This window comes from Parasteatoda tepidariorum, chromosome 2 (genome assembly GCF_043381705.1).
Source record: "Parasteatoda tepidariorum isolate YZ-2023 chromosome 2, CAS_Ptep_4.0, whole genome shotgun sequence".
NCBI lineage: Eukaryota > Metazoa > Arthropoda > Arachnida > Araneae > Theridiidae > Parasteatoda > Parasteatoda tepidariorum.
In genome coordinates this window covers 24288054-24305320 of record NC_092205.1, presented here as the reverse complement: position 1 = coordinate 24305320, position 17267 = coordinate 24288054, and the positions used below count along the sequence as shown (strand labels likewise).

Sequence of the window (17267 nt, the reverse complement as noted above, 5' to 3'; positions counted from 1 at the left end):
TCGTTTTCACTTGTCCTGCCTAAAGTATTTTTAGCTGGGATTTGAAATCGGAACCTCTCTAGTAGAAGGTGGACAGCAAACCGTTATACCACGAATTAACTGATATTTTAATCGGGCATATTTTAACGTAAATGCAGATGAGACGGCTAATTTGCACCCTATCCACAGTTTCTAAACATGCTCTTCAATTAAAGCTTAAATTTGTTTTAATAGAAATTTTCGAGATTCCTACTTCCTTTTCGTAAGTTAAAAACGTAGAGTGAATCGACGAAATTATTCGTTATACCTCTTTTCAAATTTTGAATGGTTTTGGCCAGTTGATAGAAAGATAGAATAAACGAAGATGAAATGCAGGTTTTTAATCCTATTATTTGTATTTTGTTTAAAAAATACTTTATTAGAGTAATTACAGGACTAACATAATGCAGGAATATATACTTAGAAGTAAAGATATATAATTTTTCATGGTGTAATCATCTGTCTTCCTTCTGGTTCAGGCATCGTCGAGCTGAAAATAAAGGAAAGAAAAATCATATATTTTTTTTACGAATAAATCATTATTATACTTATGATCCGAAGAATTTTGAAGACATTGCCAATTATCCAAGTCAAAAAATTTCAACACCATTTATTTAACTTTTTCAATTTATATTTTCAATGTGTTTTTTTTTGGGTGGATGAATTTATTTAAAATATAACATTCATTCATGCATGCAACTATTGATTCAGCATTTATATACGAATCAAGTTAGAAAGTATTTTAATATAAATTGATAATTTTGAGAATATTCCTCAGAATAAAAATAATTAATTTTTTCAATACTTTGTTACTTAATATATTTTGAATACTTATTTTATTTATTGAAACAATTATTTTCATTGATAATAATATTAATTCAGAATTATTGCATAGATCAATTGTTATTATTTTTATTATTAATTGTTATGCATTGTATAATCAAATTTTCTTCTATATCAAATAGAAAATAAGTAAATAAACTACATAAAACTTAAGATGTCAGGAAAGATTTGAATTTGATAAAGAGAAATATCAAATTTATATTTAATACGTGAACATTGCATGGTTAATGTAAGATAATATTAATTCTTATAGCATTGAATTAGCACATTTTTAAATCAATGCGTTTTAAATAGAACTTAGAAAATTTAAGCGTATCGTATCAAAGAATATAGTTGAGTACAATCAAATATGTTGTAATTATGGCCTGAAAATATGTAAAAAAACTAAAGCAAAATTAATTCAGTTAAAATTTCGAAAATTCAATTCTAGAGTTAATTAACTTAATTGAGTGACAAGGCTGCGAAGCTATGACATATACTGGTCTCGAGAGAGTCACGATGTGACGGAGCTGTGACATATTCATTTCTCCAGAGAGTTACTGTGTCTCCAAGTTAAGACGTTTATAGGTCGCAGCTTCATTCCTGTGTGATGTCATTGTGAATGTCGTCAAATGAATATCTGTGATTGTTGCGATCTGGTTACTGTGTTATTTGGAGTCCACTAAGTTGGCAAGGAATACAAGAAAAATAATAAAAATGAGCATAAATCATGGGGACCAATTGCATGCTTAGACTAGAGAGGTATATTTAAAGTAGAACCAATCAGAACTGAGATCGTTGAACTAGAAACATTGCTATTAATGAAATATAAACGGAAGTTAATCGGATATTACCTTAACAATACAGTACAGATATTGCCATACAATATAAACGTATGTTAAGCAGATATTAAAGGTTGCAAAGTAAGACATGATAAAATAAAATCCTCATGCTGCCTTTCAGATTTTATTTTTATTCGTTAATAAAATGTCCCACCATATTTTGGTGACGTATTTTGTTCGGAGGAGGAACATGTTCAGTACTCGAAACATTTTATTTTTATTAACTGTTAGAAGCTTTTATTATTCTAACACGCCATTGTTAAATTTTTACCATGGTCTTTAAAAATCGCTTCTTCTAGTAATGCTCTAGAATGCATATTTTAAAAAAAATTTATAATCTAGTTAAAAAAATTTCTCTTAAATAAATATTTTTATCAATAAAGGTATAAGTTATATAAGTAAATGACAATAACGTGTGAAGTGTGATGACGAAAACCTACAGCCAGCAAGTTTTATACATAAATTACCGATGGTTATTGCTAAGAATTTTTTTAAAATTCTTATTAGGTCCCTATTAGTTAGACAGAAATATTTAAAAATTATGCGATTAATATGCTGCACTTTGTTTTTAAAAAAAATTATGCGGACAGGCTGTAAAAGATCTGGAAAACTAAAATAGGAAAAAAAATGCTAAATTTGAAAAAAAGAATGCACTTTTCAATTTCTTTCTTGATAATAACAATTTTTCAAGTAATAGAGAACAGATTTTTACAATGTTGTCTTATATCTGTATTCGACAAAATAGCTGTTATTAAATTTTGTTCAAGTGAAATGAAATTCGATCGGAATCTAAACATTCTTTCTATCTTAGTTTCGAAAAAACTTGACCGTGAAAAACAGTTAGTTTAGAATCTAATGAATTGGATAGTCAGGGAGGGATAAGTATATAAAAGGTTTCTTAGAAATGAAGAAAATTGATTTTTTTAAAAATCACGAAAACTAATAAATGATATGTTAAAATATTTTTCAGAAAAATAAACGTTATTTGGACTTACTGCGATTATGCAGATAATTCTATTTTTACACAATTTATAAACACTCCAATTTATAATCAATCCTTCGATTATTTCCCTGTAATTAGGCTCAAACTTTAACAAAGGGACGAGTAAAATAGAGTAAGATGTAACATATTTTTTTAAAGATTTTTGCGAAACAAAACTTTTATAATTCATAAATCAAAATATTAAATCATTCTAAATTGAAAGAAACCTTTTCTATAAGTATCGTGTGAGAGTGACGCAAGATGGTTTTTAAAATGTGGTACCAGTATTGCACGATTTTTTTAAACACCTCACCATGATTCTTGAACTTACTTCGAACTTCCAGCATCAAGATTATTCTGCTGTCGAATAACAGGTGGCAAACTAACTTCTTTCGAACTTCCAGGCATTGATTCCTCTGAAAATGAAAAGATTTTTTTTAATGTTACCCAATAGTCACACGAATAGCCATAGCCAGAATCAAGGGAGCCGGCAGCGGGGTGCAAGGGGGTGCACTTGCACCCCCCTGGCTTTTTTTAAAAAACAATTAAAGAGATACAGAAAAATTTTGTTATAAAATTATTTGTTAAACATATTTTTATGGACAAACAAATAATTAAGTAATTATTGATACATAACAATTAAAAAATTGTTTAATCGAACAAGAATTGTAATCGTCTTGTTTGCTGTNCAGATCACCGAAGTCAAGCATCACTGGTTGCGGTCAGTGTGCGGGTGGGTGACCACTTGGATCAGTCTGCGTAGGGACCGAGGGTGTGCGGTATTGGTCCTCGTTAAACTGTTCTACTCTAAAGTGCTCGACTTCGTGTGCAGGTCGTCGGGCTACTGAAGCGGGGGTGCCATCCCCTCTGCAGAGGATCAAAATTGGCATATCATCCCCAGGGATGCTTCCCAGACCGTTGCCAATAGCCCATTGTGCAGCTCTAGTGCGGCGCAAATGAGCAACAACAAGCATATTCTTTGAAACATTTTCAACAATAATCAATTAAATAAAACAAAGAACAAATAAACATCCATATAGTTATGACGAACATGCAATGCCATAGTTAATGTTTTCATTCATATGCAATAGTTCATAGCAAGTGTTTCAGCTCTTAGTCAGAATGTATTTATATAATTCTCAATATCTCAACAGTTGCCAGGGAGTAAAAGGACTACTCGAGCACGTTATCAAATCATATAATTATTGCAGATTAGTGTAAGCAAATATTTTGTTAATATGTTAATCATGTAATGAATTGGATGATTATTAGGAAGATAATAATTTTCAACTTAAAACATTAATCGAAATAATACAGAATGTATGTCTCAAAAAGAAATAAATAAGAAGTAATTTAACAAGATGAAGACACTTATGACAATTTATATTTACCATCTCTTCTAGAGGAAGTTTTGCTGTCTTCCTCTGACGTCATGGCAGAACATGACTATTTCTGTTTCTCTAATCTTTCCTATTTAATTTTATTTCCGTTGTTGAACAGCGGACCCAGTTTTTGGCTTTACGATTACTAATGTTCAATTCCATAGCCTTGCGATGTTGAACCAATCCAGAAAACAAGGAGACTCCTAGATCAGTATCCCCTGAGGTATTATTTGTTATGGGAGCATGCAGTACTTTGGGACTCGACAGATTTAACGTGCATCAATCACCATTTACTACACGGGGAGTCTTCCACCGGTGGGGATCGAACCCGTGACCCCTTGAACACGGTCCCAGTGCTCTATCAACCACACTATTCCGGCCTCAGTTTTTGCAATTTAATTTTGCTATTTAACATTGAAATGAAAGAGATGGGTTCTTAGGGAATTTAAACATTGTACTTTCAGATAACAAACTAATGTTTCGATGCATAGTGAAATGTGATCTATCTGCCATATGAAAATGAATTTTTGATGTCGGAAGATTATGTAAACAAAAAAAAGTTGAAATTAATACAAGCAAAATCTTCTACCCGAAATAAAAACAACCTCGGCAAATCTTATCGTTCAGAATTTAAGTATTAGACGTTAGTATTTAAACACAGGTCTAGAATAAAATCAATTTGGAACATTAAATATAACTTTTTGCTCGATTTTTTTTAAACATTTGACTATAAACATTAAGGTTTATATGCATAATTTCTTTCTCTTTATCTCTTTTGCTACTTTTAATTGACATCTACTCCAAGGAAAGTTTATAAAAATTTTATATATAAAAAAGAAATAAAGATCTCTTGAGAGTATCTACAGTCAATAAAGTTAAAAAGCTGAAAAAAAACACGAGAAAGAACTTGAATTTGCTATAGTTTTTAAAAAAGTTTTTAACTTGTAAATAAGTTTTTAACTTGTTATTTTTAAACAAATTTTGAAACAAAATTTGCGCTAAGTTCTCAAGCAAAAAAATTTCACTTTCATCACGGTAAATTTCAGCTCTGTCTTTATATTTCAGAGGACTACAGATTGACTAAACGGTATTTTTTTCCAAAAAGTTAAAAAGTTATTAATTCTCGAACTAGTTATCGAATCTTAAATTTTTCTATCCCGTAATATCTAATGTACTTTTCTAAACATACCTTCTTAATTTCAAGTTTCTACGCCTTATAAATTTTGTGCAGCAAAGCAAAATGCAAACAAAATTTAAAGGAAAAAAAACGAAATTCGCAACAAAGCACTTAAAATTTATATAATTTTCAAGCAAATTAGAATTTGAAAACAAACTCCATGTTAAGTTTAAAAATAAATGTGGCAACAAAATTAAACTCTGAAGTTCATTCCTGTGTCCTGTAGATCGGTCCATACTGGGTTTTTTTCCCCACAATTTTAACAGTTACTAGTTTTTGAACTAATAAATTAATGTTTATTTTTCCAATTCCTGTGGATATTTCAACGCACTTTCGTGTTTTCAAATTTATAAGTTCTATAGTTTTTGCGCAAGAAAACAAAATGTAACGTTAAAATGAACATCCAAACCAAATGATGTTGGCGGCTATCATGGTTTTTCAATAAAGAGCAATACTTTCTGTACTATGAAAAAAAAATAATTGAATATTAACCACAAAAATGGGGATCCCTTCTTTACCAGGAGTGCTTCATTATATTGCCACCATTTTTCGTGTTCAATGACACAAAAAATTTTAACAAGTTATGATGAACGAAAATCGTTATTTCTACGATAAAATTTATAATAAGAACAATAAATTTAGAATAGACAAATTGAACAATTCTCGATGAAAAAACTTTGTAATTCAAACATGCACATCAAGCAAAGAGAACACCAAAGCGAATTCGAATTAGGCTTAATAGAACAGATGCGGAAAAAAGTAGAACCTAATTTATTTAATTTTATCGATAAACATGTGTAAATTATCTTAAGAGAACATTAACAATTATTATCATTCAATTAAAGTATGCATGCCAATGAATATTTGTTTGTGTGGAATGTTTAGCAGCGAGCAAGACAACTAATAACTTACATCTTTTTGTGATCAATGGTAAATGGTCTGACGATTTCCAAACGTGAGGTAAAATCGGTGTTTTTGAATGCAAAAATAACTTGAATTGGCTTAAATGCGTGTGAGCTTAGTAAAACAATGTTTCATTATTGTTTAAAGAGCATATGAGCTACCGATACGAAGTTAATTTGAAGCAAAGGTTTAGTTGACAGACTTTCTGAAATTCTTTTCACCAAACTCATTACATCTCACTTTATATATTAAGTGGTAAGTTATTGGATAGTATAACAAAAGAATTTTTGTAAATTTTAGAATTGCATATTTTAATAAATAATTCAGATTTTTTTTGTATATGTGGTAATAAATTAAATTAATCAATGCTAAAATTTGAATGGATAATATATACACACCGAACAGTGGTTGATAAAATTTTACAAAGGAAAGCAGCATAATTATATATTTTTTTCGCAAATGTATTGAAAGAAAATGCAATTATTTTTACAGTCCATCGCTATTTTATTTTATTTAGAAAAGTAAAGGCCCAAGAATTCAAATGATTTATAAAATATTCAAACGTTTTGAACAATAAATATCATAAATAAATATCAACAAATAAATATCATAAGTATAAAAACATAGTCACATAGAATATCTATTATTATTAATTCATAGGAAATTCAGATATTCATTTTATTTTTTCAGTTATCTTTGATTACATGGCTTTTAAAATTGGTTTTTGTGTTGTTGTTTATGTTTATATATTGTTAACAGGAGAGATACCTACAGGGCAAAAAAGCCACCAAGAACTTATCATTCATTAAATTTTTCTATTTGCTGTTTTTTTGAAAATAATTTTACAGATTGTTATTTTCGTTGACCTTAAGTAATCATTAAGAAACAATCATCTTGTTATGAAATTTCTAATAATGGTAATGTATCTTTAAGTTGGCTCAAATCTTTGAAAAATAAAACTCAAAATATTTTAAGCAACCTAAGTTTCATTAGTGAAATGTGTGGGTAATTTACTCTTAATTTACTAACTAATCGTTTCGATGTTTGTAAGTATAATTGAAACATTTGTTAGGACTGATACAAAACTAAATTTTGTCGAAAAAAATTAATGGGAGTTTATAAATCAGATAAAATCGTCTTATAGTTTATCAGTCATATGTTTAGCTAAGTTTGTGTACAATTACAGCTTCCATAACCACTTGTTACTTGTAACTCATAGAGGCAATTTAAAAGAAAAAATATTCTTAAGTTGTGCGTACAAATTAGCTCTTAAATAATACCTCGGTCGGCTAGATCTCATTGGTTCTTGGGATTTATAGGAAAAGCAGGTGTGGTCCTTGGGGAGAAAAGTTTGGACACTCCTTTTTCACCTGTTATAACTTGATTGATTGAACGTGGAATTTCATTCTATTCCATCAAGCTATTATGGTATTTTGAGTCAAAGCTGGTCATTCTTATTTACCTTATTCCGTCATTATTTTGTTGTGATTTAATGGACTGCTGAGGATATAAAAGATTACTTTGACTTACCTTTCTTGTTCTTGGCAAGGTTATTTGATACTCTGAAAAGTATAACAGTCGCCAAAGTCTCGTTTATTTTTATTAATTGCAACCATTCCGGGGAAGATAACAATTCCACCGAATTTTCGACGATGAAGTCAACTGCTGAATATTTTAAGTATTCATGATTTCCTTTATCAGCGATTGATAATATTTTGCACACATTTGCCAAGGATAAAACTGACTTTAGAAATTTCGAACATTTCTCAACCAATGGCAGTACTTGATACTTGTCAGCTATTATTAACAGATTTAGAGCTACTTTTTCATCCATTTGCTGGATTTCACTAGTGTATATGTACTCCAAGAAATATTTTGAAGTGTTTTTATCCGCTTCGATATTTAAGAGCGTCGAAGACATGTCCTGTTTAAATATCGTGGAAAATACTGGTGACCGGGCTGCCAGCACAAGTTTGTGTGCAGGAAAAATGTCATCGCCAACACGCAATTCGACATCGATAAATTGTTTATTTACAAGCAAGTTTAGGAGGCCTTGTTTCAGATCTGAAGCAATATGACTCTTAGAAGCTCTAATGCCTTCCTCACTGATTGACGAGTTTATGCATCCCCGCTCGTTATTTTGAAATTCGATATTTTTGTTCATTTCCAAGTTTTTTAGATAATTTATTGTAGATGAATATGGATGTGTTAAACGGAGTCTCTTCCTGATTTCTTCAAGACTAAAACATTCAGCTTTCTCTAGGTGCTCTTCAGTAATAAAACTGGGAAATCTCCAGACTTTATTGCAATGCAATATTTCAAAATGTTCGTACGATACTATTTTGGTACCATTTGAACTTAAAATGGCTATATCACACACAAATAAATGTTCGCAATTATTTTTAATGTCCGAAGAAATTTCAATTTGAATTTGGTCAATAACGTACTTGAAAGTGATTTCTAAGGATATATTAGTTAAACATACATTTTTAATAACTGACCAATTTTTAAAGTTTGAGAATTTGAAATGCCACTCAAATGGTACAACATGTAGATGAGCTGCTGTTTCGATTTCGCAACATGTAACCAATCTATCCTCAAGTGAAATGGAGCAACTCTCAAAATTACTCGACATGTAACAACGGAGTACTAAAGTATCATCGGGACAGTTCGACATTTCCTTCATTAAATCATCCAACTCTATTAGTTCACATGGCTCTGAAAAAATTCCATTTTGAAATATTTGATTGAATTTTTGAGAGGTTCTTAAAAAATCTCCATCAGCGTTAGTTAGCTCATACCAAAAGTTGAGATGGATGTTTCCATTTACTAAACTGCATTTCTCCAATGAAAGTTGACACGCAATTTTTTTCTTCTCAGTCTTCCAGATAAGTCCTTCTATGTAATGTTTTACAAAAAGATGTAAACACCATTCGCACTCTTCTAAACTTTCAACTTTAAATATGGGGCTTCTGTAATTAAAAAGACATGAAAAATTGTAGTTCTGAATTCTCCAAATGCACAAAGATTCCTTTAAATTTACAAACATTCCATCGAATTCGCTACTCATGCTCAAATCTGTTAACAAAACTACCAATTGGCAAAACTCTCAACTCTCTTGACAACTGCTCCATAGCCTAGGTTTAAACATCTTTCAAAAAACAATGATCGAAATTTTTATCAGTAGTATCAGTCTATCTAACCTCAAGTGGAAGTCTGTGATAGAAAACAATAGCTACAGAAATTATCAAATCTCGCTATAATTGAAGATACAACTATTTATCAAACACGAAACATGTTTAGGAATTAAGAAGTATACTTTGTGATATTATAAAATTAAAATAAAATAACAATGTTTTAACAATATAATAAAAACAATTCGATACCGTTTGTGCTACAAGGAGCAGCTCCTTTCAAGCATAGCAATTATGTATTAATTAATACATAATTATACATAACAATTAATTTAAATTAATTGTGATGTTAAAATTTTATTTGATTTAAGTTTTTACATACAGCATTTGGCCTATGAATTCTTAAAATAATTAAATATTAATTATTTCTATTGTTATAAAACAAAAACAAATGGATGACTTTTATCGAATTTTGTAGGTGCTTCATTATCAATATATTTATTTATTTCGGGAGGGAAGAATTTGAGAATAATCAACATTCTCTTACCTTTTGCTGCAAGACTCGTTTGCAATATTAGGATAGAATTCTTTAGTTTTTATTAAATGAGAATGATATTTTAGTTACAATGTCGTTTACTACCTTATTTCAAAATTATCCTTACTTTTGAACACATAAATATTTCGTTTTAATATTCTAAATATGTAAAGAAAAGATAGAAAAGAAAGACCGAGAAAAAAATAAAACATTCTAGTTTTCTTTCAGAATTAAAATGTTTTTCTAAAGGATTATAAATTCATATTTTAAGTAATAATTATTATTTTTGATTATCGTCAAGAATTTTGACTAGTAAGTCATTATAATTTGATCATCTATCTAGGTGAAAAGAGAGAAAGTTGAAAATTTTTGCAAAAGAAGAGAAAGTTTTAAATTTGCATATAATTATTTTGTTTCGTAGTAGGAAGTGCATGAGCTTAAAGACTACTTAGTATTCGGGCCATTATTGAAATTGAAAAAGTAAAACGAAATTTATAATGAATTGTCCAAAGAACGACTTTTTTTTAAAAGTATTTGACAATTATAAAGACTTAATCAAATATATTCTTTAAACTAAAGAATAATGAGTGTTCCAAATCGTCCGAAGTTTGAGCGTCTAAATTTTGAGTCGCTTCATAAAAGAATTGCGTTGTATATGTGTTTATATTCAGAACCATATTTGTAAAATTGAGGCAGGGATAGCTTGGTTTGTAGGGCACTGGGCCCGTGTTCAAGGGGTCAGGGGTTCGGTACTCGCCGGCTGAAGACTCCCCGTGTAGTAAATGGTGACTGATGCACGTTAAATCTGTCGAGTCACAATGTCCTCCATGCTCCCATAGCAAATCGTTCCACTTGGGGTACTCATCCAAGGAGTTTCCTTGTCTTCTGGATTGGTTCAAGATTATGAGGCTACGGAGTGGAACATTAGTAGTCGTAAACCCAAACATTGGGTCGGCTGTTCAACGACGGATGTAAAATATATTTTTAAAATATTAAATTAAGAGATTGAAGTCGGGGATTAAACAGGATTAAATTAAACCAGGTGCATTGATACTAGTCAATTCAAAAACCTCCAAAATGAGAGAAGGCCTTTGTCTAGATCACTTTTGTAGTTTTATAGAGCGATCGTAAATTGCACAGCGGAGGAAAATAAGAAAGATATCAAATTACACCGTTAGGGCTACGAGAGGATCAAATCCGTCGTGTATGGTTGCCCGTGCGAAGGCCTTCTCTCTTCTAAAGGGTGCTGGTTAATTTCCCTTACTTCAGTTGTATTAACTCTTAGATTCCCAACGTGGGTGGTATGGTCCCAAGAGAAAGATAAGGATTTTTATGGAGCACTAGGAAAAATGTGGATATTCTATGGGCTAAATACTTCTAAATTTCTTCGTTTTGTATTAAAAATGCCTCTTACATTTATTATTCAAAAACTAATAGAAAGTTATACTTTGAGGACCTAAAGATATTTTAATTTTAGTTCATTCTGTTCCCCTCTTAACAAAGAATTTTTGAATTTAATTTTACGTTTATGTATTTTCTTCTTTGCTAATTTAAAAGGTTGTTATCAAAGCATAGTTGACTTCAGTTAATCGATTGTTAATTTATGAAATCTCTTTGATTTATTTTCTGAATATATTTTACTTAGTCTGAGTGCACCAAAAACTCGGGTAATGGATTATAGGTAAACTTTATTATAGTCATAAACGATATCTCCTATTTCTCTCCTCTTTTTTTTTTTTTTTTGTAATACTTCGAAAATTAATTTAATTAAGCATTTCATTTAAATCACGAAGTATAATAATTTATTTTCTACAAATTAATATAAAAACGTTTCCAACATTGCCCATTAAGATTATTTTAAATAACCTAACGGCAGGGTTTTTGAAGTGTATCATAAGAAACTATTAAGAAGATTTAATCGAATAAAATATTTATTGATTATATATTTTTATAATATCTTTGTCTTTTTTCTTTTTTCGCTAAATGCGTTAAAATTTTTTTGACATGTAAATTGGGAGTTGATCCAAGAAAAGTTGGGAACCTATGTATTGACTAAATAGGGGGCCTAGTATTTTGGTCTTAAATCATTTTTTATATTTTATAAACTATGTTATAATCTTCGTTTAACAGTCATCCCTATTTTCGAGTTTACGACTACTAATTTTCAACAACGTAGACTGGTAATTTTGATCCAAATCTAGAAAACAAAGGAACACATCTATCAAGTATTGGGACAAATTTGCTTTCTTGTAGAACTTTTTGATGAATTAAATCAAATTTGCTTTACGTGGAGGGAAAGACCACGAGAACCTCCCGCGGTTAGCCTGACGGCAAAGGGATTCTAACCCATGATCCATCTACCTCTGAGAACATTTCACGCCAGCATAGTGGTCGGTGCAAGCCGGATGCAGAATTCGTATCGACAAGTCATCTCTGGGAATCGATCCAGGTCACCTATTTGGAAACTGAACGCTTATCTGTAGAGCCATCACGGTTCTATATTATATTTATGATATCTCAGAAATATTTTTTCATTTTAATTTCAAAATATATAGTTTAGTTACTATATTTTTTCATTTACAGAAAATCAACAAAGGCATAAAAATATTTTTGACTCACCTGCAGTTCCAACTTTCAATTTAGTAAGCACTTCCTTCGCCAAAGCATTATTTACTATTATCAACTGGGACCATTCCGATGACGATAATATTTTCATTGAATGTTTCAAGATGAAGTTTACAACATAGGATTTCAACTCCTCTTGATTTTCTTTATCAGCAATCAATAACAATTTACAAGCATTTCCCAAAGACAAAACAAACTTCAAATATTTCAAGCATTTTTTTACTAATGGCTCAACCTGAAATTTTCTTGCAACATCTAACAAGCTCATTGCTTTTTCTTCGTCCATTTCGCTAATTTTACCAGTATATATGTATTCTATTAAAGACTTTAAAGTTTTGGTTTCAACATCAGGAATGTCCACAGTGTCAACTGGTATAAGAATGCTCTCGACTTTTCTCTGAGCAATGGACAATGGTTCATGACTGGACCCCTCTATGTAATATGGTCTGCCTTTCTCAAACACTTCCCTGAATACTGGTGATCGGATCGCCAGAATTGCTTTGTGAGCAGGTATTATTTCATTATTAACACGCAATTTATTGTCAGCAAAGGTTTTGTCCATCAACAAATTATAAAGGTCTCGGTGCAGATGTGAAATACAATCAGTAACAGAAACTACATCTGAATTTGCTTTTGCGATCAATGGATGCTGGTTATCACTACTTTTCATTTCACTGTTCTTGGTCAAGTGTCCACTTTTATCCTCAACTACATTAGTGTTAGCATTCGGGAGTAATCGGATAGGGTCGTCAAAGTTTTTCAATTTCAAATTCTTGTTCTCTTCCAGACTTTTATAATAATTTAATTTATTAGATTTTCCATGCTTAAAATGAAAATTTACTCTTATTTCTCCCATTTTGAAGCATTGGGCTTGGTTAAGATGTTGTTTTGAAAAAAAAGGTGTTCCAGGCAATTTTTTGTTGCATTTACTAATGAAATACAAACTGATTTTTCTAAATACTTCATTATTACTGGCATCAGTCAGGATTACGGTGCACCAGACTTTGTGTTCCCAGATATCGTTAATACTTGATGAAATTTCAATTTGAATTCCGTCAGTAGTATACTTAAAATTAATTTCTAGCAGTATGGTTTTGAGATTTATACGCTTCATTGCTGTCCAGTTTATGAAGTCAGTAAACTTAAAATTCCAGTTAAATGACTCGCTATAATCAGTTATCCTTGTTTCAGCCTCACAATTTATGAACGCAACATCGCTCGACAACAGTAAAAAACCAACTTGTGCATAAGCCAAGTGACATCGTACAGTTAAATTTTTTTCAGTACATTTGGATTGTTCGTTTATTAGCTCTTTGATATCAATTAAATTATATTCCATTGAAATTGATGATCGTTCTAAAATTAGAGTAAAATCTTCTGAGGATTTCAAAATTTTGCCCATTGAATTAATCAGTTCAAACCGATACTTCAAATCTGTATTCTTATTCATTGCTTTGTTGTCAAGCAGGGCAAAATAACAGAAGATGTGATTTTTTTCCCTGTAAACATATAATCCCCACTCGCTGTCTCCTAAACTTCCAGCTTTAAATATGGGACACATATAGTAAAAGTCATTTTCAAACTTACACCCTTTAATAGTCCAATTAATTAAAAAATATCCATTGTTTCGTGCGGCCATTTTTCACATTTAAGCAAATTTAAAGACTGATGATGAAAAGCAAGTTTCAAACAATGATTTATCACTAACACTCTTATACCAATTCTTCTGCTTTTCATTTGTTTGAAAGACCGTCACGTGGTTAACGTCTACGTCATTATCTTTTTCCTTCTTGTTATCTTGTATGTAACGTCACATTATTTTGCTTCAGATGTTTTTTAGTAGTGGTTGGGACTTTTCAAAACCGAAGATACAAAACGATTCCCTTTTAATTAATTTTATTTATTTTTAAGAGTTGTGAATTATTTCTATTTCTATATGAATATTTTTGAGATTAAAAAGATTTTTTTTTGTAAATAAAACTTGTATTAAGGTGTATTATGTAAGATCACCCTTAATATGTATTTTTAGCATCTTTATCTAAACTGAGAAGAAAGAGTACATACATTGGGGTAAAAATTAATATTTAACCATAGAATTAACAAAATCGCTAAAAAAGATTACAAATTACAGTAGAAATTTTGTGAACAAAAAGGCAGATTGGATAGCAGAAGGATATAAGTTTTATTTATTGTGCGTAAACTGCAAGTAAATAGAACTCATAAAATAAGTTCAAAATGTAGATTAAACAAAGGCAAATTACAGAACAATGAAAAAAAGGGAAAAAGAAAAATAATAATAAAAATAAAAATACCAAAAAACTGGAAGAAAAAAAATCCGCAAAAAAGGACAAAAATTTAATGAAAAATCCGGATATAACAAACTTTAGATATTTCAAGCATTTCTTTACCAATGGCTCAACCTGAAACTTTTTTGCAACAAATAACAAGCTTACGGCTTTTTCTTCGTCCATTTCACTGATTTTACTAGTATATATGTATTCTATTAAAGACTTTAAAGTTTTGGTTTCAACATCAGGAATGTCCACAGTGTCGTCTGGTATGACAATAGTCTCGACTACTTTCTGAGCAGTGGACAATGGTCTATGACTGGACCCCTCTATGTAATATGGTCTGCCTTTCTCAAACGCTTCCCTGAATACTGGTGATCTGATTGCCAGAATTGCTTTGTGAGCAGGTATTATTTCATTATTAACACGCAATTTAACATCAGCAAAGGTTTTGTCCATTAACAAATTATAAAGGTCTCGGTGCAGATGTGTAATACAATCAGTAACGGAAACTACTTCTGAGTTTGCGTTTGGGATCAATGGAGGCTGGTTATCACAACTTTTCGATTCACTGTTCTTGGTCCAGCATCCATTTTTATAATCAGGATTTTCATTATCAGCTCCATCAGGAATCGATAGAGGATGATAGTCACTATTTTTTAATTCGCTCCTCTTGGTCAAGTGTCCACTTTTATCCTCAACTACATTAGGGTTAGCATTCGGGAGCAATTGGAGAGGGTCGTCACATCTTTTCAATTTCAAAAATTCTTGTACTCTTTCAGGTTTTTATAATAATTTAATTTATTAGATTTTCCATGCTTAAAATGAAAATTTACCCTTAGTTCTCCTCGTTCGAAGCATTCGGCTTTGTTAAGATGTCGTTTCGAAAAAAAAGGTGTTACAGGCAATGTTTTGGTGCATTTACTAATGCTATACCAACTGGATTTTTCAAATACTTTCTTATTACTGGCATCAGTCAGGATTACAGAGCACCAGAATTCGTGTTCCCAGCTATCGTTAATATTGGATCAAAATTCAATTTGAATTCCGTCAGTAGTATACTTAAAACTTATTCTTAAATCTAACGGTAAGGTTCCGACATTTATACGCTCCAATGCTGTCCAGTTTTCAAAGTCAGTAAACTTAAAATTCCAGTTAAATGACTCGCTATATTCAGTTATCCTTGTTTCAACTTCACAATTTATGATCGCAAAATCGCTCGACAACAGTAAAAATCCAGCTTGTGCATAAGCCAAGTGACATCGTAGAGTTAAATTTTTTTCAGTACATTTGGATTCTTCGTTTATTAGCTCTTTGATATCAATTAAATTATATTTAATTGTAGTTGTTGATTTTTCTAAAATAAGAGTAAAATCTTCTGATGATTTTAAAATTTTGCCCATGGAATTAATCAGTTCAAACCGATACTTCAAATCTGTGTTCTTATTCATTGCTTTGTAGTCAAGCAGGGCAAGAAAACAGAAAATGTAATTTTTTTTCTTGTAAACATCTAATCCCCACTCGCTGTCTCCTAAACTTCCAGCTTTAAATATGGGACACATATAGTAAAAGTCATTTTCAAACTTACATCCTTTAATAGTCCAATTAATTAAAAAATATCCATTGTTTCGTGCATCCATTTTCCACATTTAAGTAAATTTAAAGACTGATGATGAAAAGCAAGTTTCAAACAATGATTTATCACTAACACTCATACACCAGTTCTTCTGCATTTCATTTGTTTGAAAGAACGTCACGTGGTTAACGTCTACTTTCTTGTTATCTTGTATGTAACGTCACATTATTTTGCTTCAGATGTTTTTTAGTAGTGGTTGGAACTTTTCAAAGCCGAAGATACAAAACGATTCCCTTTTAATTACTTTTATTTATTTTTAAGAGTTGTGAATTATTTCTATTTCTATATGAATATTTTTGGGGTTAAGAAGATTTTTATTGTAAATAAAACTCTGTGAGCTCATAAATTTCAGTATGTAAAAAATAATCATATCTTTTGGAAAATAATGGATACATAAAGCCTTGCAAATATTTTTGTTTAAATTATACCAGATACATTTTACGTATACATGGAATAAGGAATTAAATGGCAGAGAATCGATAAAAAAAGATATCGAAATTAATTTTGTGGAATGAAAAAAAAAGAATAATACGCTTGTAAAATTACACATTTTCAAAAAAAAATAAAAAATAATAGAGGCAAGTCACTAAAATAGATTCAAAAACTATGTCTGTAACACAAATTGAAATAGGTTTTTTTTAAAATTCAAAATATGTTAATACAGTTGAATAAATAGCATAATATTTTCAGATAAATCAAAATCTAAAAACATATTATTTTGAAGGTGTTAAATTTTCTAATGTCCCTCATAATGTATGATGGATTAAGGTGTATTATATAAGATCACCCTTAATATGTATTTCTAGCATCATTATCAAAACTGAGAAGAAAAAGTGCACACATTGGGGTAAAAATTAATATTTAACCATTGAATTAACAAAATCACTAACAAAAATGACAAATTACAGTTATATATATATATA

General features: G+C 30.4%; 1 protein-coding gene across 3 annotated transcripts in view; it reads right to left on the bottom strand.

Moving 5' to 3' along the window:
- Positions 1–376: 376 nt before the first annotated feature.
- LOC107444714 (TD and POZ domain-containing protein 1-like) overlaps positions 377–17267 on the bottom strand; it is a 20749-nt gene continuing 3858 nt past the window's right edge. The window contains exons 1-3 of one of the 3 annotated variants that reach the window (XM_016058926.3): positions 12415–14183; positions 2996–3080; positions 377–508 (exon numbers count right to left, since the gene is read on the bottom strand). In XM_016058926.3, the coding sequence (XP_015914412.2) occupies positions 463–508; positions 2996–3080; positions 12415–14059 (1776 nt within the window). In that variant the 5' untranslated portion in view covers positions 14060–14183 and the 3' untranslated portion in view covers positions 377–462. Of the gene's footprint in view, positions 509–2995; positions 3081–7656; positions 9392–12414; positions 14184–17267 lie in introns of those variants that run through there. The other 2 variants (XM_043054176.2, XM_016058925.3) reach the window with 2 other exon arrangements.